This window comes from Natrix helvetica (assembly GCF_964273705.1).
Source record: "Natrix helvetica genome assembly, chromosome: Z".
NCBI classification, from domain to species: domain Eukaryota; kingdom Metazoa; phylum Chordata; class Lepidosauria; order Squamata; family Natricidae; genus Natrix; species Natrix helvetica.
The window spans coordinates 15,873,962-15,896,732 of NC_138554.1; the positions used below are offsets into that span (position 1 = coordinate 15,873,962).

Genomic DNA, 22,771 nt, shown 5'->3' on the forward strand with positions numbered 1-22,771 from the left:
CGTGCTCTGAAGTGGCAGGATGAGAGTCCCAGGATGTGGTGGTAAAGTCCAGCTCTCTCCCCTTCAGCCCTACCCTGAACCCTTACACAGCCTTCTCACCCATTAGCATCCAATGACAAAGCACTTTCTTTCTGCTCTCCGGAAGCACAACGGATGCTTCCAAATGGCATCTTTTGGGGCCAGAGAGGTGAAGGAGGGAAATTTTATGCCAACATTCAAAGTGCAAAGGCAGGTCTACCACAGGATAGGGAGTATCATGGCGGGGACTCAGCAGCAGCTTTCATTTCTCCAGATCAGTGGTGGGTTGGAGCCGGTACGTCCCAGTAAGGGCATATCGGTGCCTGCCGGCAGCACCGGATACTGTTCTGGTACGGTGCTCCAGAGGGCCCACCCGCCCGCCCAAGCTCCTTACCTGTATTTGAGCTCTTTGGTGCTTCGGCGCATGCACACGGAGCATACGGTGCCTGTGCGATGCTCCGCCGAGCAGCTGAAGCGTCGTGGAGGTTTCCTGGAGGTAAGGACACATGCTCTTGCAGCGCGTATGTGCTGCACGCTTGCATGTGGGGACGCCGGGCCCCATTGCACCGTACTGGTTGCATCGGGATCCAGAACCCACCACTACTCCAGATATACTTTGTTGGTTATGATGACAATGAAAGTTTTGGACAACCATTGTGGAATCTATCCAAGCGTTAATCCAGAACTGGTAGCCAACTGCAGAAGTTGCTGTGTGAACACAAGAAGTATATTCTGAAACTTAAGGCAGCTGTTGATTCTGTTCCTGAAGGCCACAAGGACTTCCAAGTGGTGATTAATAGGAAGCCTTCTGGAGACCACCGAGGTTGTTTCAATGCCCCCACAACTACAGAAATGGCTGCTCTCATTGTCGGCCAGGATTTTGAGGAGAGAGATATCGTTCTCCACAGCAGAGACAACAAGTTGTTATGAATCAGTGAGAAGCACAGAATCCTCTGATGTTCTGCCTGGAGAAGATGGCGATTACATCAATATACCTCAGTGCGACCCAAAGACCAAGGGTCCTCTCCAGGGGTGAAATTCAACAGGTTCTGACAAGTTCTGGAGAACCGGTAGTGGAAATGTTGAGTAGTTCAGAGAACCGGCAAATACCACCTCTGGCTGGCCCCAGAGTGGGGAGGGAATGGGGATTTTGCGGTATCCTTCCCCTGTCACGCCCACCAAGCCACGCCCACAGAACCAGTAGTAAAAAAAAATGAATTTTACTGCTGGTCCCCTCAAGAAGACCGTGTCTGCTGCTGCCTTTTACAGGAACTGAAAGTCTATACTATGCGAGTTATTTTAGCCTGTCTACATAGACAAAAAAGTCAGAGTTGTTGGTGGAATTAGAGGGCTTAAGTCCATCTATTTTATAGACTTACAATAATGTCTTGATCTGTAACAGAAACTTAGCTTAGTGTCTCTAACGAAATAATACATTGGCTTTTTTAAACTACTCATTCATGTTCAAGCTTTAAGTGTCAATTTATCAACCCCAACCCCATAGCTTCACAGAGAAGCATAGGTATTCAGCTAGTTAAAATATAAAAGTTCAGAGTTCTCAAAAGAAACTGTATCAAGGGTAGAACCCTCCCATGGAGACGGAAATGACATTTGTTTGGTGTGTGTTTTAATAATAAAGTTACGCCACTTGTCCCCATTTGCATTTTCTGAACGTCCTGGATGGAGGCAATTTTCATTTGTTTTCCATATTTATCTTTTTTACAATGCAGTTTTAAAAAATATACATGTACGGCGTTGCATGTACTTTACATGTAAAGCACACGGCTTAAAGAAAACTACACGTAAAAAGAGTACCGGCGTGCTGTGTGCCCTATTATTTAAAAAATAGCAAATTTCTGTAAGAATGAGATGAAGCTGTATGAGTCGTCAACTTATAACACACAACTGGGACCTGAATTTTAGTCATATGTCATGGCAGGTGTAAATTGAGGCACCCAAGTCACCAGACACAATTTTAGGGCCATTTATTATAGTGTTGTTAAATGAACTTTGTGGTCATAGGTTCAAACACATTCTTCCTAACTCGCTAAAAACGGCACAAATCGTGGTCAGATGAATGCAGGACGTTGCAACCAGTTGTAAATGTGAGCTGGCTTGCAACATTTTACCAACAATGGAAGTGCTGTATGGGCTCGGACCAGTTCACCCGAACCAGTAGCTCCAAGCGCCAGTCCCCACCCCCACCCCCGATGCTATCCAGTCCTAGATATCTCACTTTCCAGCTCGCTCGCCCCACCCTGCAGCCCAGCTGCCTCTCACTTTCTACTAACCTTGGCTGACCTAACAGGTGTGTAGAAAGCTGGCCCCATCAAAAAAGCCTAGTTTAAGTGTTGCACGCAACACAGAAGGCATTCTAGTATAGCACGCACCCGTGAAGTGAGCATGCACATGCACTCACATTTTCGGTGAACCGGTTGTTAAAGTATGTGCAGCACACCTCTGCTCCAAATAGTTGTTAAATGACTAGCCATAAGTAACAGACTCCTTGTGTGTGTGTGTGTGTGTGTGTGTCTGTGTGTGTGTGTTGTGTTTGTGCTGATAAATAAATAAAGGGAGACTAGTATGGATCTAGTCTCTAGTCTAGTATGGTATAATATATGTATGTATGTATGTATGTATGTATGTATGTATGTATGTATGTATGTATGTTACAACCCCTGGTATGCCTAAATATGGGAGGAAGCTCACTACTCCCTCTTACATACCTATTTCCCTGGCTCAACTGATAAGGTGGAGAGCCTGTGGCTTAGTGGCTAAGACTCCTGCCTAATATGTAACACATCCCAGGTTCAAATCCCAGTAAGGGTATGGCTAGCTGATTAGCTAGAAATAGATCTATACTAGTCTCCCTTTATTTGTTTATCAGTACAAATACAACACACACACACACACACACACAAACATATTTAATGACCTTTATAACCAATGAAACCAGCAAGTTATATTTTCCCCTTATTTCTACAAAGAGTCCCTCAATCCTTTCAAATTATCAGACTTTCAAAGGAAAAAACATCTTTAATTCAGCAAATCGAAAAGCTATGCTGAATTGTCATCATTATTCCCCCCCAAAATTCAAATGATTGACGAAAAGCAAGATTTTGCACCTGGGCAGGAAACACCAAAGGTACACGTAGAGATGAATTGAAACCTGGCTCAAAAACAGCAACTGTGTGAGGAATCTTGGAATCCTAGTGAACAATCACTTAAATATGAGACAGTAGTGTGTGGAGACAGCCAAAAAAGCTAATACAATCCTTGGTTGTATAAACAGAAGCATAGAATCAAAATCATGTGAAGTATTTGGCTGAAGCAATGGGTGGAAACTAATCAAGGAGAGAAGGAACTTAGAACTGAGGAGAAACTTCCTGACAGTTAGAACAATTAATCAGTGGAACAGCTTGCCTCCAGAAGTTGTGAATGCCCCAACACTGGAAGTCTTTAAGAAGATGTTGGATAGCCATTTGTCTGAAGTGGTGTAGGGTTTCCTGCTTTAACAGGGGGTTGGACTAGAAGACCTCCGAGGTTTCTTCCAACTATTCTATTCTACTCTATTTGTCTCACTTTATAACGCCTTAGTAAAACCTCACCTGAAATACTGGATCCAGTTTTGGTCACTGCATTGCAAAAAAGGATGTTGAGACTTTGGAAAAGGTGCAAAGAACAGCAGCTAAGATGATTAAAGGCCTGGATATTGAAACATATGAAGAATGGTTGCAGGATTTGGGTTTGGCTACTCTAGAAAAAGAAGGAGTAGGGGTGAAATGATAGCAGTATTCCAATATTTGAGAGGCTGCCACGAAGAGGAGGGGATCGGCTTATTTTCCAAAGCACCTGAGGGCAGGACAAGAAACAATAGATGGAAACTAATCAAGGAGAGAAACAATCTAAAATTAAGAAGAAAGTTCCCAACAGGGAGGACAATTAACCAGTAAAACAGCTTGCCTTCAGACGCTTTGGGTGCTTCATCACTGGAGATTTTTAAGAAGAGACTGGACAGTCACTTGCCTGAAATGGTAGAAGATCTTCTGCTTGAGCAGCAGGCTAGACTAGAAGACCTCCAAGGTCCCTTCCAGTTCTATTCTGATTCTGATTAATTGGTGAGTAATATAGAATTCAGTACAATAGTAGAGTTGGAAGGAACCTTGGAGGTCTTCTAGTCCAACCCCCTGCCTAGGCAGGAAACCCTATACCGTTTCAGACAAATAGCTATCCAACATCTTCTTAAAGACTTCCAGTGTTGGGGCATTCACAACTTCTGGAGGCAAGCTGTTCCACTGATTAATTGTTCTAACTGTCAGGAAGTTTCTCCTCCGTTCTAAGTTGCTTCTCTCCTTGATTAGTTTCCACCCATTGCTTCTTGTTCTATCCTCAGGTGCTTTGGAGAATAGTTTGACTCCCTCTTCTTTGTGGCAACCCCTGAGATACTGGAAGACTGCTATCATGTCTCCCCTAGTCCTTCTTTCTCTTAAGCTAAGCATACCCAGTTCCTGCAACCGTTCTTCATATGTTTTAGTCTCCAGTCCCCTAATCATCTTTCTTGCTCTTCTCTGCACTCTTTCTAGAGTCTCCACATCTTTTCTACATCGTAGAAGTCGTAGAAGTCACAGATCATATTTCCCCCAACAGGTGCATTATCAGCAGATCTCCATTTTAAATTCCTTCATTTTATATTCACGCTCTCTCACCTCCGGGAAAGCACTCATTAGAAATGCTGCAGATAACACTTCAAAAAGGACTTTAAAAAACTTCTAAGAGTGTTTCTTTACAAGAAGAGAAGGAAAAAAAAAACAGACGGGGTATAGTATAGAATTATACTATATTATACTGAATTGACTGAACTGTGGAATTATAAAAGGGACTGGCGGCATGCAGTAAAGGAAGAAGGCTGATCTACCACGCAGGCAAAATTCTTCCGACCCTACTGCTTACCTTAACAGGGAACGAACCACGGTCTGTTTATGCCAGCAACCCATTCTCAACAGCCCTGGAGCTGGGATCTGGGATGTGTAACAGGAGACATCAGCCTTTCTCCCTGGGCTGGCTTGACAGGTTGTTTTATACAACAGACCCACTGGCAGTCAGACCAAAATGCCGGAGCCACAAGTGGTAAAGTCAAGCCAGCTGGTTCGAAGGTAGCTAAAAAAATGGGGAGAATCCTGGGTGCCCCATTACCGCATCGCCCTGGGCCAAAGGATTTAAAATTAGGGGAGGGGAATGGGAGCTACGATCAGGCTAAAGCTTTTGGAGAAAAGACTTACGCCAGACTAGTGGTATGGCCCGTCAACGGAGCTGGCAGCAGATTCGGAGAGTGAGGAGGTTGGGAAGGAACATGGGCCAGTCCTGGAGTTTGGGGAAGGCTCTGATGAGGGCTCTGTGTCGGAGGCAGAGAGAGGGCCATGTCCATCTGACAGTTATCAGCTGCCTTCGGAGTCAGACGTCAGTGAGGCAGATGAACAGCTGGAGCCTGTTCCCAGTGTGCTCGTGTGCGGAGTTGCCGGATGAAGGGAACAGCAAAGGGACAAGGGTCGACTTGGGAGGAAGGCCACAGTTGGAGAGTGAATGCCCCCTCCCAGAGTAAATAAAAGAGGAGCAGAAGGGAGTTGCAGGAGATAATTTAGTTCATTCCTGCATTCTTGCCAAGTATTGCGGCATCTGAAAGATATCAGCCTGGCCACTCTCCAAGCCTGATAAATGTCAGTAATTGTGTACCGTCTTGAAAGACTTGTGGGAGAGGAAAGACTTTGCTGGAGAGGAATTTGCTGTAAATTAAATAAAGGGTTTATCGGGACGAGGACTCGGCTTCGTGCTGCTGGGGAAGCCTAGGTCAGAACAACTAGTTACTTGGTAGAGTAGGGATGAAAAAGGATTTTTTAAAAAAGGAAAATGCTGATATCAGATAAGGCTACATACAATACAATACAATAGCAGAGTTGGAAGGGACCTTGGAGGTCTTCTAGTCCAACCCCTTGCCTAGGCAGGAAACCCTGTACCATTTCAGACAAATGGCTATCCAACATCTTCTTAAAGACTTCCAGTGTTGGGGCATTCACAACTTCTGGAGGCAACTTGTTCCACTGATTGATCGTTCTAAGGAAGTTTCTCCTCAGTTCTAAGTTGCTTCTCTCCTTGATTAGTTTCCACCCATTGCTTCTTGTTCTACCTTCAGGTGCCTTGGATGATGATGATGGTGGTCAGGATGAAGAGTGAGTGTAGGTAGTCCTTGATTTACAACCACAACTTTGCCCAAAATTTATGTTGCTAAGCGAAATATTGGTCAAGTGAGTTTTGCCCCATTTCACAACCTTTCTTCCCACAATGGTTTAAGTGAATCCCTGCAGTTGTTAAGTTAGTAACACGGCTGCTAAGTGAATCTGATTCCCCCATTGACTTTGCTTGTCAGGTGATCGCATGACCCCCCCAGGGACATTGTCACCATCATAAATATGAGTCAGTGGCCAAGTGCCTGAATTTTGATCACGGGGATGCTGCAATGGTCATAAGCGTGAGACTTGGTCATATGTCACTAATAAAGGAGAATATTTGTAGCCCAGGGTTATCCTGAGGGGTCCTTGGTGTTCTCTGACCTCGCTTGTTTCCTTGCAGAAGTTTCATTAACCAAACTAGGTAACATCATCAGTTACCTAGCAAGCCCTGATGATGTTATCTAGTTTGATAACATCATCAGTGGTAGCTAGGTAACTAGTTACCTAAGGTAAAGGTAAAGGTTCCCCTCACACATATGTGTTAGTCATTCCCAACTCTAGGGGGTGGTGCTCATCTCCGTTTCAAAGCCAAAGAGCCAGCGCTGTCCGAAGACGTCTCTGTGGTCATGTGGCTGGCATGACTCAATGTCGAAGGCACACGGAGTGCTGTTACCTTCCCACCAAAAGTGGTCCCTATTTTTCTACTTGCATTTTTTACGTGTTTTCAAACTGCTAGGTTGGCAGAAGCTGGGACAAGTAACGGGAGCTCACTCCGTTACGCAGCACTAGGGATTCAAACCGCCCAACTGCTGATCTTTCGATCGACAAGCTCAGCGTCTTAGCCACTGAGCCACCGCGCCCCTTTCACTAGTTACCTAGTATGGGTAATAAAATGTTTGCAAGAAAAGAAACAAGCTCAGAGAATAGCAAGGACCCTCTTAGGCCATAAATCACTTTTTTCAGTGCTGTTGTAACTTCAAACAGTCATTCAATGAACTTTTGAAAGTTTAGGATTACCTGTAATCGGGAACATAAATAATACAGAAAGAAATCAGGGTATGGACCTGTTGCGATCTAATTTAAGAGGCTATAACTTTCTAGGGATAAGGATGAAAGGCAGAAAACTTTCTCCTTGCAAATTCTGCAGAAAACTTTTTCCTTGCAAAGTCTGCCCCTATAAACCAGGGGTGGCCAAATGATACCCCAAAAGAAGTCCTTTTTTATTTTTAAAGGATTTCGGAGTAAAGGCAGAGACAGAGGGAAGTAAGGGTCCCGATGATGGCTGCTTTGAGAATTATTAATAAACCGAGCACAGGTCGTTTTGCAAATCTATGGAATTTATGGAGAGCCAATCAACAGTTGCCCTTCATAGAGGGGACCTGAGTGCAAAGAATGGTCAGCCAATCATGGCTTATTTGCTTCCACAAAAATCAGGTTCTTCTTCTTCCACTACTTCATGGCTGTGCCCAATAAAAAGAACTTAAATTGCTAGGGTTTGCCCATGTTGGTGGCCTGGTGGTATCCCAATGATATGCCAGCAGCTGCAAGATGAATTTAGCAGATCCTGCTTTGGAATAGAATAGAATAACAGAGTTGGAAGGGACCTTGGAGGTCTTCTAGTCCAACCCCCTGCTTAGGCAGGAAACCCTACACCCCTTCAGACAAATGGTTATTCTATATATCTTCTCTGAAAGGAGTGTGCAACTCGGCTTTAAATGCAAGGAAACAATGCCTGGACACCAAGGGAATAAATCATGTCATCACATCATAGTGATCACAGTAGTATTTGATTGCAGGTAGTCTTTGATTTGTGACCACAACTGAACCCAAAAATTATGTCACTAAGCGAGACAGTTATGAAATACGTTTTGCCCTGTTTTATGGCCTTTCTTGCCTCAATTGTTAAGTGAATCATTGCAGTCATTAAATGAGCGGCCCGGTTGTTAAGTGAATCTGGACTGATTTTGCTGGCCAGAAGGTCACAAAGGAAAATCACATGGGACACTACAACCGTCATAAATATGAGCCAGTTGCCAAGTGTCCAAATTTTGATCATGAGAACATGAGGATATTTGCAAAGGTCGTAAGTGTGAAAAACGGTAATGCCGCTTTCTTTTTAAGTGCCGTTGCAACTTCGAATGTTCATTAAACAAATGGTTGCAAGTCAAGGACTACCTGTATTTGATGAATGGAAGGCAATGTTGCGGCCCGCCAGCGGAGCTAATGGCAGACTCATTGAGGAGATTGGGGAGGAACATGGGTCAGTCCTAGAGTCTGGGGAAGGCTCTGATGAGTGCTCTGCATCAGAGGCAGAGATGGGGCCAGGTCCGCCTGACAGTTATCAGCCTTCGGAGTCCGGTATCAGTGAGGCAGAAGAACAGCTGGAGCCTGTTCCCAATGTGCACATGCACAGACCTGCCAGGAGAAGGGAACAGCCAAAGAACAAGGGCCAACTTGGGAGTAAAGCCACAGGTGGACGGTGAATGGCCCTTCCCATAGGGAACAAAGAGGAAGGAAAGGGGAGGGGAGTTTGCAGGAGACAATTAGTTCAATTCATTAGGGTGAAGATCTGCTCCTGGCTTCTTGCCAAGTAATTGCTGCTACAGCATGGCGTTAGGAAGATATCAGCCTGGCAATTCTCCAATCCTGATAAAGGTCCTTAGTTGTGAAATCTCATGAAAGACTATTTGCCAGAAAGGAATTCCCTTTAACCTAAATAAAAGAGGTTTTATTGGGATGAGGAGTCTGCTTTATGATCTTCGGAGGCCTACGTCAGAACAGGCAATCAGTGTTGGTTTAGCACACCCTAGAATTTTAGCGCCAATGATGGTGTTATTCCCCCCCATCATGCCTCCCTTCATGCATCTGGTTGACAGATCCCTAAAAATGTCTCTCAACAAACTTTGGTGATCTCCCAAAGTGTGCATGTCTTGACAAGAAATGGCAATTCTCCTGTCTCATATGAACCACACATACCTGAAGAGAGGACTGTGGCCTCCAAGACGAGCCTTGGACCAGGACAGGGGGGACGGCACAGCCAGATAATCCATCCCTTCTTTGCGGGTGATCCCAAGTCCACCGCTGCCCATGGGGCCACCACCCACGTCTTCTCCATTGCAGCTCCCTTCTTCTTTCCGAGTCAGGGCCACCGTCTGCTCAGTCGAGGTCTTGCGAGCTTTTTGAGGGATGCTTTCTGCCAGCCGGGTGGCGGGGCAATTAAACGGGGCCAGGTCATTGCTCGATTCCAAGGTGTCTCCTGGAGCCTCCTCACCAAGACTACCCCTCCGGGAGAGGCATGGAGATACCGAAGAATGCGTCTCCGAGCTGGAGTAGCGTCTTTTGCCACAGGGGGACGATGGCCGAGGTCCAAGAAGCAGCCACGTGTCCTCCGTTCCCCGACTTGGGGAGTAGCTGGTACTGTAAGATGGCCAGGATTCTTCAGCAGATGACCATGGCTTGGGAGATGCTCGGGGCGAGCCCAAGGGTGAGCTAAGGGCAAAACGAGCTGCAGCCTCATTTAGCTCGTGTTCCACGTCATCTCCAGCGGGGGCATCGTCATCCGAAAAAAAGCTCCATGGGGAGACACTTCCGCTGCTAGCAGGACTTGGGGTGAAGAATCCGGAAGAAGGAGCCGCTTCCCGGTAACCCCCAAAAGCCTCCAGCAAGAGATAATCCCGAGGGGAAGAGCCCCACTCATCTTCATCGGTCCGTTGACTTGGAGAGATGGTGGTGATTTGGATGCTGGGGCATTCGAGCACCCGGGAACCTCCCAGCCGCACCTGCCGAGCCGGTTGGCTCTCGAAGGTGTCGCCGTCCAAGTTGGCAGGACGGGGTGGAGGAGAGTGCATGCCAGCACGGCCCCCTCCAAGGTGCATAGGACATGGGATGCCCAGAGGAGAGGCATAAGGTGGAGGGTCTCCAAGAGTAAGCGAACAATAGCCAGGGAGAGTGTCTGCTTCCAAGTCTGTAAAAAAGACAGAAAATGTGAATTAAGTGTTCCTCTGTTGGATTAAATCACAGAGTTGGCTGGTCCAAGAAATTCCCTCATGGAAATTCTCAGGAAAGGCAATCTGGAAATAATCATTGCTGACTTCTAGCTCCCACCTGTATTGGAGCATTAAAGATAGGTAAAAAAGATGTGGAGACTCCAGAAAGAGTGCAGAGAAGAGCGACAAAGAGAATTAGAGGACTGGAGACTAAAACATATGAAGAACGGTTGGAGGAACTGGGTATGTCTAGCTTAAGAGAAAGAAGGATTAGGGGAGACATGATAGCAGTGTTCCAATATCTCAGGGGTTGCCCCAAAGAAAAGGGAGTCAAGCTATTCTCCAAGGGACCTGAGGGTAGAACAAAAAGCAATGGGTGGAAACTAACCAAGGAGAGAAGCAACTTAGAATGGATGAGAAACTTCCTGACAGTTAGAACAATTAATCAGTGGAACAACTTGCCTCCAGAAGTTGTGAATGCTCCAACACTGGAATTTTTTAATATTGGGTAACCATTTGTCTGTTCTAATATCAGGGGGAAGGTCATTCCAGAGGGTCGGACCCATCACAGAGAAGGCCCTTCCCCTGGGTGCCGCCCGCTGGCACAGCCTAGTGGACGGAACCCGGAGGAGTCCCTCTCTGTGTGAGCAAATCGGCCGAAGGGATGTGTGGGGCAGGATACGATCCCGCAAATAGCTAGGCCCTGTGCCATGGAGCGCTTTGAAGATGATAATCAGCACCTTGAAACGCACCTGAAAAGCTACAGGTATCCAGTGCAGCCCGCGCAGGAGAGGTGTTACGTGGGAGTATCTAGCGACTCCCGAGACTGCCCGCGCGGCCACATTCTGAACCAACTGCAGTCTTCGGGTGCATCTCAAGGGGAGCCCCATGTAGAGAGCGTTGCAGTAGTCTAGCCGGGACGTCACAAGCGCATGGGTGACTGTGCGAAGGGCGTTCCGGTCCAATAGGGGACGCAATTGGCGCACCAGGCGAACCTGGTGAAACGCCCCCCCTTGCCACGGCTGTCACATGGTCGTCCATTGACAGCCGGGCATCTAGGAGGATGCCCAAATTGCGTACCCGATCCATGGGGGCCAGATGTTTGCCCCCAATGGCCAGTGATGGAATCAGCTGGTTGAACCGGGGTGCCGGTAGCCACAGCCACTCCGTCTTGGACGGGTTGAGCTTGAGTCTGTTACTTCCCATCCAGATCCGTACGGCTTCCAGACACCGGGACATCACTTTGACGGCATCGTTGGGGTGGTTTGGGGTAGAGATGTACAGCTGGGTATCATCTGCGTACAGATGGTAATCTACCCCGAACCCACAAATGATCTCGCCCAGTGGCTTCATATATGCATTGAACAGGAGAGGTGAGAGGACCGACCCCTGTGGCACCCCACAAGTGAGCGGCCTCGAGGTCGACCTCTGCCCACCTGCCAATACAAATTGCACTCGGCCAGAGAGGTAGGAGGAGAACCACCGCAGAACGGTGCCCCTCACCCCCAGCCCCTCCAGTCGATGCAATAGGATACCATGGTCGATGGTATCAAAAGCCGCCGAGAGGTCTAGTAGGACCAGGATGGAGGAGCAACCCCTAACTCTGGCCCTCCAGAGATCATCCACCAATGCGACCAATGTCGTCTCCATGCTGTGGCCGGGCCGGAAACCGGACTGGTGCGGGTCCAGATAATCAGTTTCCTCCAGGTGGCGTGGAAACTGTTGTGCCACCACACTCTCTACAACCTTCGCCAGGAAGCAAAGGTTGGAGACGGGACGGTAGTTGGCTAACACAGCTGGGTCCAGGGAAGGCTTCTTGAGTAGGGGCCTCACCACCGCCTCTTTCAGGATGGCCGGCAAGAACCCCTCACTCAAAGAAGCGTTAACTAACTCCTGGAGCCAGCCTCGTGTGACCTCCCAGGATGCCAATACAAGCCAGGAGGGACACGGGTCCAGTAAATATGTGGTGGCTCACAGTCGCCTACGCAGCCTGTCCATATCGTCAGAAGTAACAGTCAAACTCCTCCCAGAGTGGAGCCTCAAGACCCACCTCCGACGTCCCCTCTAGACCACTAGTAGAGACCAACTCGCTTCGAATCTGAGCGATTTTGTCCTGCAGATACTCCCCAAATTCCTCTGCTCTACCCTGCAAAGGGGCTTCCCGCAGCCTCTGTTGAAGGAGGGAGCGGGTTACCCCAAACAGGGCGGCAGGGCGGTTATCTGCGGACGCAATAAGGGTGGCTCAATACTGACGCTTGGCCACTCTTAACGCCACAAGGTAAGTCCGTAAATGGGCTCTCACCTGTGATCAGTCAGATTCAGAGCGTGACGATCTCCATCTGCTCTCTAGACGTCTCTTGCGGCGCTTCATCACCCTCAGCTCCTCGGTAAACCAATGGGCCTGGGTGGTTCACTGCCGCAAGAGAGGCCGCAAAGGCGCAACCCGGTCCAGGGCCCCAGTGGCCGCACTGTTCCATGCAGCCACTAGGTCCTCCATCCGGGTGCGGGTCAGGGCTACAGGAAATGGCCCAAGCTCCGTCTGGAACCTATCAGGTTCCATCAGGCGTCTGGGGCGGAACCATCTTGGACATTCCGGTTCCGCCTCCCCGCGATGGGGAGTAGAGGCTGGGAAGTCGAGCCGGAGAAGTGAGTGGTCTAACCATGACAGGGGTGTAATAACTAAATCCCCTACTCCCAGATCACTCCTCCACCGGCCAGAGACAAAGATAAGATCCAGTGTGTGACCTCCCTCGTGTGTGGGCCAACTGGATTTTATCATGGATTTTAGTTTTTATGTATTATTTTATACTAGAATTTTTAATTGTATAGTTACTGAGTGTTTTTATTTAAATAATAATACAATAGCAGAGTTGGAAGGGACATTGGAGGTCTTCTAGTCCAACCCCCCTGCCTAGGCAGGAAACCCTATACCATTTCAGACAAAGGCTATCCAACATCTTCTTAAAGACTTCCAGTGTTGGGGCATTCACAACTTCTTGAGGAAACTTCTGTTCCACTGATTAATTGTTCTAACTGTGAGGAAGTTTCTCCTCAGTTCTAAGTTGCTTCTCTCCTTGATTTGTTTCCACCCATTGCTTTTTGTTCTACCCTCAGGTGCCCTGGAGAGTAGTTTGACTCCCTCTTCTGTGTGGCAACCCATGAGATGTTGGAACACTGCTATCATGTCTCCCCTAGTCCTTCTTTTCATTAAACTAGACATACCCAGTTCCTGCACCCGTTCTTCATATGTTCTTCATATGTTTTAGTCTCCAGTCCCCTAATCATCTTTGTTGCTCTTCTCTGCACTCTTTCTAGAGTCTCCACATCTTTTCTACATCGTGGCGACCAGAACTGAATGCAGTATTCCAAGTGTGGCCTTACCAAGGCATTATAAAGTGGTACTAACACTTCACGTGATCTTGATTCTATCCCTCTGTTGATGCAGCCTAGAACTGTGTTGGCTTTTTTGGCAGCTGCTGCACACTGCCGGCTCATATTTAAATGGTTGTCCACTAGGACTCCAAGATCCCTCTCACAGTTACTACTATTGAGCAAGGTACCACCTATACTGTACCTGTGCATTCCGTTTTTCTTGCCTAAATGTCCTGGTCTCTGGTCTATGACTGTAATAGACTGAATTGGTTGATTGATTACAAGATCATGGGAACACTGCAATGGTTGTAAGTGTGGAAATGTGCTAATATGTCACTTTTTTCAGTACTATTATTATAACTTCAAGCGGACACTAAATGAACTATTGTAATGCAAAGACTGTCTTGTACAAATGATGGACCAGGGAGAAATTCAACCTAGAAATAAGGAGGAACTTTCTGACAATCAACCAATGGAACAGAAGTTGCTTTCGGAAGTTGTGGGAGCTTGAGACTTTCACGAAGAGATAGGACTGCCATTTATCAGAAATGATGTAGGGTCTGCTGCTTGAGCAGGGGGTTGGATAGATGACCTACAAGGTTCCTTCCAACTCTGTTAATCTGTTAAATAGACTCCTTAATGGACATATAACTATATCATCGGATATCACTCATTCAAATAGTGAGCAATCTAGAACAATATTATATGTTACTCATCTATATACTGTGCAAATTTCTGCATTAGTCATTGCTCACACCAAATAGGCCTACAGAGAAACAATATGAGATACTGGTTAAGGCTCAGACACAGGAAAATAGAGAAACCACAAATGATTCCTCAGAACTGAATGCAATACTAGCACAGCTTTTTGAAAGAAGAGCCAGTTGTTTTTGAAAGCTCAAGTTCCTAGTCCTCCAGCCTGTAAAAATGAACACAACCACTTCTGTTGTGGATGTGAACAGTCAGGCAGGTATAGAGGAATGCAGAGCATTAAAGCACAGGCTGCGATTAATGAAACTGCAGGCAGTCCTCAACTTACAACAATTCATTTAGGGACCATTCGAACTTACGCCAGCACTGAAAAAAAGTGACCTAGGAGCGCTTTTCACACTTACAACAGTTGCTACTCCCTCAGAACTGAGATGCTTGGAAACTGACTCATATCTACGACTGTTGCAGTTTCCTGGGGTCATGTGATCATCTTTTGACGGTTGCAGTTTCCTGGGGTCATGTGACCTTCTGACAAACAAAGTCAATGGGGAAGTCAGATTCACTTGAAAACCGTGTGACTAAGTTAACAGCTGCAAGAATTCACTTAAGCACTGTGGCAAGAAAAGTCATAAATGGGGCAAAATCCACTTAACAACTGCCTTTCTTAGCAATAGCAATTTTGGGCTCAATTTTGGTCGTACGTTGCTGTCCAAGTACATCCATAACCACTGAAATCCACTAAATGACTTTGAGTCAATCTCTCTCTCTCTCTCTCCTTCCCTCTCCTTCTTCCTTTCATTCTCTTTCCCTCCCCCTGTCTGTGTCTCTCCCTCCCTCCCTCTCTCTGTCTCTGTGTGTGTGTCTCTCTCTCCCTCCCTCCCTCTCTCTTTCTGGGTCTCTTTCTCCTCCCCTCTCTCTTCCCCTCTCTCCTTCCCTCCCCCTTCTCTATGTGTCTCTCCTTCCCTCTCTCCCTCCCCCTTCTCTATGTGTCTCTCCCTTCTCTCTCTCCCTCCCTCTCCCGCTCTCTTTCTCTGTCTCTCTCTCTCTCAATACCTCCCTCTCTTTCTCTCTCTGTCTCTCACTCCCTCTCTATGTGCCTCTCTTTCTCTCTCTCTCCCTCTTCCTCTCCTTCCCTCTCACCTTCTCTCTTCCTCCCTCTCTTTCTCTATTTGTCTGTTTCTCATTCCCCCCTTTCTTTCTCCCTCCCTCTCTCCACCCACTCTCTGCCTCTCTCTCTGTGCCTCTTTCTCAATCCCCCCTCTCTCTCACTCCCTCTCTCTCTGTCTCTCTCTCTCTCTCTCTCCCTCTTCCTCTCCTTCCCTCTCCCCCTCTCTTCCTCTCTATCTCTCTCTTTCTCTATTTGTCTGTCTCTCCTTCCTTCCCTTTCTCCCTTCCCCTTCTCTATGTGTCTCTCCCTCCCCCCTCTCTCTCTCTGTGTCTCTCTCTCTCAATCTCTCTTTCTCTCTCTCTGTCTCTCACTCCCTCTCTATGTGTCTCTCTTTCTCTCTCTCTCTCTGTCTCTCCCTCTTCTTCCCTCTCCCTCTCTCTTCCTCCCTATCTCTCTCTTTCTCTCTTTGTCTGTCTCTCCCTCCCTCCCTTTCTCCCTCCCTCCCTCTCTCCACCCTCTCTCTGCCTCTCTCTCTCTGTGCCTCTCTCTCTCACTCCCCCTCTCTCTCTGCCTCTCTCTCTCTCTTTCTTTCTCCCACTCCCTCCCTCTCTCCTAGTCCAACCCACCTCACAGGGTGGTTGTGAAAGAGATCATAACGAACACAGAGAAGCTCCCGGAGAAGCTACCAATCTAACTAGTAAATAAACAAACCCACAGGCTAGCCACATGAAATGTCAACTATGCAATCCAGGCCTCAACGCAATGCCGGAGCCAAGAGTCCCAGAGAGAAAGACGGGGAAACAAGCTCCTTCCTTCAGAGATTAGTCACCCAGATTTCAGCCCGCGGCCTTCCCCTTACGCCAAGAGCCCACGTTTGAGCCTGCGACTCGGGTTATAAACAAGTCGGTTAGAAAAACCACCCACAATAGAGAAAGGGATTGATTTTCCTAGAAGAAACAAACATTTGGATCAACATAAGAAGGGGGAAGAAAAAGGGAGGGAGGAACAGTGATTTGTTCAATTTCCACTCTTTCTCTCTCTTCCTCCGTGTCCTGCAGCTTAGCCTCCTCCCTCCTTTGCAAAAAAAAATCTGCTTCCAATTTGAAGCTTTCCTCCTTTCCTTGATTTCATCTGCTCTTGCTAGCTAGGGCTAAGCTCTGGAGACCCCAGGCGCGACTTAACCCAATCCTGTCTCCCTCCAGCCTGCTTCCTTCCCTCTGCCTTGAGTTCAGTTGTCCTTGGCTTTCTACGCAACACCATTTCCTGTGCCTGCCTTGGCGTTTTGACAATCAACAACCACCCCTCCCCGCGCTACCCACCCCACCCACGGTAGCATTTGCTTTAAAAGACTCCCCCCCCCTTCCGCTGCCTTTAAAAAGGGGAAGCGTGCCTAGAGCTGTGCCTGGAGAAGGCAAAATCAAGGAAGGAAAGTAGTTTTCTTTGTTTTGAATCAATACAGGCGAGGGAGCGAGCGAGTAGGAGCAATTCCAGCAATCGCATGCACCGTACCTGGAAAAGCCACCCAATGTTACATCAGGCCCTGCAATTTCCCAGAAAAGAAGAGGGTATTTTCACAAGCAGGGCTCCACTACCAAAAAGGCCCCATTTCTAAGATCCAATAGTTCTTTCAGTAAACCAAAATACAGGTAGTTCTCGACTTAAGAGACAGATTAACAGGGTTGGAAGGAGTCTTGTAGGTCATCTAGACCAACCCCCCGCCCAAGCAGGAGACCCTACATCATTTCTGACAGATGGCCCTCCAGTCTCTTCTTGAAAGCCTCCAGTGATGAAGCTCCCATGACATCCAAAGGCAACTTCTGTTCTACGGGTTGATTATTCTCAATATCAGAAAAGTTTCTCCTTATTTTTAGGTTTAATCTCTCCCTGATCAGTTTCCATCCATTATTCCTTGTCTGGTCTTCAGGTGCCTTGGAAAATAGCTTGATCTCCTCCTCTCTGTAGCAGCCCCTCAAATATTCGAAGACTGATATCATGTCTTCCCTTGTCCTTCTCTTCGCCAGACTAGCCATGCCCAGTTCCTGCAACCATTCCTGCAACTTACAACCAGTTGTTTAGTGACGGCAGCTAAGTTGCAATAGCGGTGGAAAAAACTACAACCAATCCTCACACCTATGACTGTACTAGTGTCCCCAAGGCCACCTGATCAAAATTTGGGTCCTTGGCTAATGACACATATTTCCAGCATCCCAGAGTGCTAAGATCACCTTTTCTGACCTTCAACAATGGGGGAAACATATTGTGTATTGGGTATTTTGTTGTTTATTCTACCAGAGAAATATAGTAAAGGAGATTCATATTTGATTGTACAAATAATAACAGCAGCTAGAATTGTATTTGCACAAAATTGGAAAGCAGACAAAATTCCATCGGAAGGGGAGGTAATAAAGAAGATATTAGACTGTGCAGAAATGAACAGGTTGACATTACTTAACAAATATGAAGATTTGCTTAAAAAGTCATGGCAAAAACAGTGATTAAATCTGGGAGGGCTCACTTAACAACTGCAAAGGAAATTCTGGCCTTAATTATAGTCACATGTCGAGCAGTAGATGCCTCTTTCTACTTGTTAGTAAACTAATATTAACAAAGGTACATTACAACCATTTATGACTTTCTAGAATGTTAAACCAGATTATCGAAACCAGCATGTCAAACCAAGTACAGCAATATAGGGGCAAATAGTTTATATGTATCATCATCATCTCAAATACCATAGAGAGTAGGAGCAGAACATCCAACATAGTCACACCAACTAGTTGCTGGAATAAGTCAAGTACAAGAAGACCAAAATTATTAGCTCTTAACCTAGGATATATTCTCGATAAGAACAGATTAAATAATCAGCAGCTTTAAAGCTTAGGTTGAAGAGTCAGACATGTTCCATCAATTTGTCCAATAATGAGAAAGGTTCACTTAGGTGACAATTGTTCCAGGCCATCCAATTTTGTCAACACTATCTCTGACAAATTAGGCAGGATTTACCTATTAAGAAGTATTTATCCTTTCCAAGGTAAATACTCAGTTCTGATTAATCTTCCACACATAGGCATCAAAGTACAGTGACCGTAGACCTCATGCTCTGAAACAATTTAGGTATATACTATTCATCAGCCCATATTATCTATAAATATCCGTAATACTATAGATAGCAGAATACTTTCTCGTTTCATCTTAGACTTGGCTGGAACAACGGAATATTAAAGTTGCTTAAATCTGTGACAACATCTGGAAAAAAAGTGAAGCAAATGTGTTACGTACGGACGTACATCAGAAATCTACATCAGTTTTCATGCTCACTGCGGATTGGCTAGAATCTACATTAAGTTGTCATGCTCGCCGCGGATTGGCTGTCCCAACTGTGGGGAATTTAAACTGCTGTCATTGGCTGGCTGGTCTGCCTGGAGCTCCTTAAAGGGTGAGGGTCCAGCCGGCAGAGCACAGTCACATTTTGCTGGAAATAAAAAGTGCTGAAATCACTAGCGACTCTCGCCTGCTGCATTCGCCCCGATCTAACACTGGCAATGAAGGACAAAGGAACCTGAGAACCTTCTCATGAACGATGCAGCCATCTTGCAACAAGGACACCGACCACCTGCACAAATGGCATTGCGAGTATCGCCTGCTCCAGCAATCTTCGACCCACAGCCGGAAGACTGGCACACATACATGGGCAGTTTCAGAATGTTCCTGGAGGCCAACGATTAACAGGACAGGACAGACAACAGGAAGTGAGCGCTATTCCTGCGGCTCCAAGATTTACAAAATGGCACAGACGCTGATCGCCCCAACAGATGTGGAGACGGTCGCCTGGGCCACCCTGCAATGCACCCTGGAAGACCACTACGCATTATCTGCCACCCCCGTGGTCAGCCAGAATGAGTTTTACCACCGGTGCCAACGAGAGGGAGAAACCGTCAATGATTTTGTAGCCAGCCTCCGGGAGATCGGTACCAGGTGTGAGTTCATAAATCCCGAAGAAATGATGAAGGACCGGCTCATCCTGGGGATGAGAGACCTCTCTTTACAAAAGAAACTGTTAATACAGAGAGGGGTCTCATTCAAGGACGTTGTCGAGGAGGCCAGGGATGCGGAATCATCAGACATCTCAGCAGCAAATGTGAAGAAGACCAGCAGAGTGCACCACGCATACCCGGAGCCCGACTGGTCAACCAAAGTCCCTGAGTACTATGACAACTGGGACGATGCAGACGACACCATCCACCGCCTGTACCCAGAAAGGTGGCAGAACCCCAGGGATGCAGAGACCAGGCAGCCATGTTTCCCGGGTGCATGGGCTTCCACACAAGGGCTGCTTGCCATTCCCGGGACACAACATGCCGCCGATGCCAGAAAAAGGGCCACATTGCCGAAATCTGCAAAGCGCCCCAACCCATTCCTTTCCAGCCAAAGCCGATAGCCCCGTCAAGAAGACCAGGGAACCCAAGAGCTGGCCAACAATGGAGCAGACAAAGACAGGACCAATACCAAGCTCCCAGAGAAATCCATCACACAATCGTGGGACACACAGATGCACATGAGCAGGAGAAATACCACACAGTCATGACCATTGAAGGGGAACCATGCAAAATGGAGCTGGATACAGGGTCATATTTCACAATAGTATCCTGGCAAACAATCAAGAAGTTGAACCCAGCCACAAGCAGGAAGTTCCTGAAGCCGCCAAATGTCCGCCTGAATGACTATCAAGGGAATCTGATAGAGGTACTAGGCAGAATGGAGGTCAAAGTAACATTCCACGAGTTCCAGAGCCGGCTGCTGCTCACGGTCATTGGCAGCCACCAACCATCACTGCTGGGAGTAGAATGTTTTAAACCCTTGGGCCTGGACATCACCGGACTGCACCACATAACCACCCACGAACTGGACCAGCCGTTGGCAGAGTTTGCAGACATCTTTGACGGGAGTAGATATATGGGGAAACCCATTTCATTTAACCTAGACCCCCATGTAACCCTCATCAGGCTCAAACCCTGAAGGGTGCCATTTACTTTGCAGCCCAAGATCGAGGAACAATTAGACAAGCTCATTGCCCCAGGGAATCCTCATGCCAACCAACCACATGGTGTGGGAGACCCCCATAGTCACCCCCATGAAGCCAGATGGATCTGTCCGCCTTTGTGCAGATTACAAGTCTACACTGAACAAGATCCTCCAGTAGAGTGCGTACCCAGTGCCAGTGGTGCAACATCTGTTGCATTCTCTAGGAAGCGGGAAGGTATTCGCCAAGCTGGACCTTGCCCAGACCTATCAGGAGCTGCCAGTAGACAAAGCTACCGCTGAAGCACAAATCATACTGACTCACATGAGGTATTTCAAATGTACCAGGTTGCAGTTTGGGGTCAGCATAGCCCCAGGACTTTCCCAGTGCCTAATGGAGTGCCTATTGCATGGGATCCCAGGGGTGGTACCATACTTCAACAATGTTTTTATATCAGGATAGTCAATAGGCCAGTGCGCGAGACCTTGGAGAGGTTCCGGGAAAAAGGACTCAAAGTAAACCCTAATAAATGCAAAATTGGTTTAAGTCAGGTAGAGTTCCTGGGCTGCCTAATAGATTGGTTGAGCATCCACCCGACCGACAGCAAGGTGAAAGCCATTAAGAAAGGCCCCCACCCCAAAGAGTAATGCAGGGCCAGTAGAAGGACAAACGTTCCTGATTGCCATGGACGCGTACTCCAAATGGCTAGAAGTAATCATCTTGCAGACAACCATGGCAGAAACCACTATCCAAGCTCTCCGATGACTCTTCACCACCCACAGTCTACCCGACATCCTGGTTTCCGATAACAGCCCATAACTGATGGTGGGCCGAGGAGCTCTAGATGGTTCCATCCGAGGCAGCCAGAAGAACAGCAGACTCGACCGCGGCAGCCGCGATCCTGGAGACAAATGAACTGCGCAGGTCCAGTAGGAAGCCGGTGGCCCCTGCTTACCTGCAGGACTATGTCATATACATAGGCAGGGGATTGGACACTGTTCATTCTAGGAGAGGGGTGTTACATACGTATGGACGTCAGAAATCTACATCAGTTTTCATGCTCGCTGCGGATTGGCTAGAATCTACATTAAGTTGTCATGCTTGCTGCGGATTGGCTGTCCCAATTGCAGGGAATTTAAACTGCTGTCATTGGCTGGCTGGTCTGCCTGGAGCTCCTAAAAGGCCGAGCTCCGGTAGTCCAACCGGCAGAGCGCAGTCACATTTTGCTGGAAATAAAAAGTGCTGAAATCACTAGCGACTCTCTCCTGCTGCATTTGCACCATTAACAAAACGGATCCCAGCAGCCCTTTAAGCACATGCAATCTTATACAGAATAAATACAGAATTATATAGAATTACAGAGTTGGAAGGGACCTTGTAGGTCATCTAGCCCAACCCTCTACCCAAGCAGGAGGCCCTCCACCACTTCTGACAAATGACAGTCCAATCTCTTCTTGAAAGTTTCTAGTGATGAAGCTCCCACAACTTCTGAAGGCAACTTTTGTTCCATTGGTTGATTGTTCTCATTATGAGAAAATTTCTCATTTTCAGGTTGAATCTCTCCTTGATCAATTTCCACCCATTATTCCTTGACTGGCGTTCAGGTGCTTGACCTCCTCCTCTCGTAGCAGCCCCTCAAATATTGGAACACTGCTATCATGTCTCCCCTGGTCCTTCTCTTTACTAGACTAGCCATGCGCAGTTCCTGCAACCATTCTTCATTTGTTTCTTGAAATAAGCCTTCCTCAACCCCAGAAGCTATGTTAGATAACATCAAGTAGATCTGGAGAAAATATCATTTTGCAATAAACACCAACACTAGGGTATGGCCAACATCTTAACTAGCTTTAGCTGTCCTCTTCACACCTTTGGAACTTCTAACTACCCACTGGGTTGTGTGTGTAATCTCAGGATCTGAGATTATCATACATACGATACAATTTCATAAATTTCCATAAATGGATATTGCACATTTGGGAGAAATTAGGTTCGAGTGTCCAGGGAGACAGGCTTGGGGCACAGGGTGGTTAAACCTACAAGAATATCCCTGGAAAAAGATCTTCTATTGCAGGATCAGCAACCTTAAACACTCAAAGAACCAAAAAGGTCCTAACCAAAAGCCCCTCCATTCAGTTCTGGAGCCCACCAGAAGTCCGGTTCCCCCAACAGAGTCTCCTTCTAGCGTGGCATCCTTTTTCCTCTACCTGTCCTAACCAAAAGCCCTATCAATTGTGGAGCTGACCGGAAAACCCATCCCTTGCCCCGGAGCCTCCTCCTGGTATGTCATGCTTCCCCCCCACCACCAAAAAAAATGGAAGCTTCTCTCAAACTT

The 22,771-nt window shown here is 47.1% G+C and overlaps 1 protein-coding gene across 2 annotated transcripts in view; it reads right to left on the reverse strand.

Moving 5' to 3' along the window:
* Positions 1 to 22,771, reverse strand: part of NFATC4 (nuclear factor of activated T cells 4) — a 57,124-nt gene that overhangs the window by 28,897 nt on the left and 5,456 nt on the right. For both annotated transcript variants that reach the window (XM_081970034.1, XM_081970033.1), the window contains exon 2: positions 9,219 to 10,206. In XM_081970034.1, coding sequence (XP_081826160.1) covers positions 9,219 to 10,206 — 988 coding nt within the window. The remainder of the gene's footprint in view (positions 1 to 9,218; positions 10,207 to 22,771) is intronic.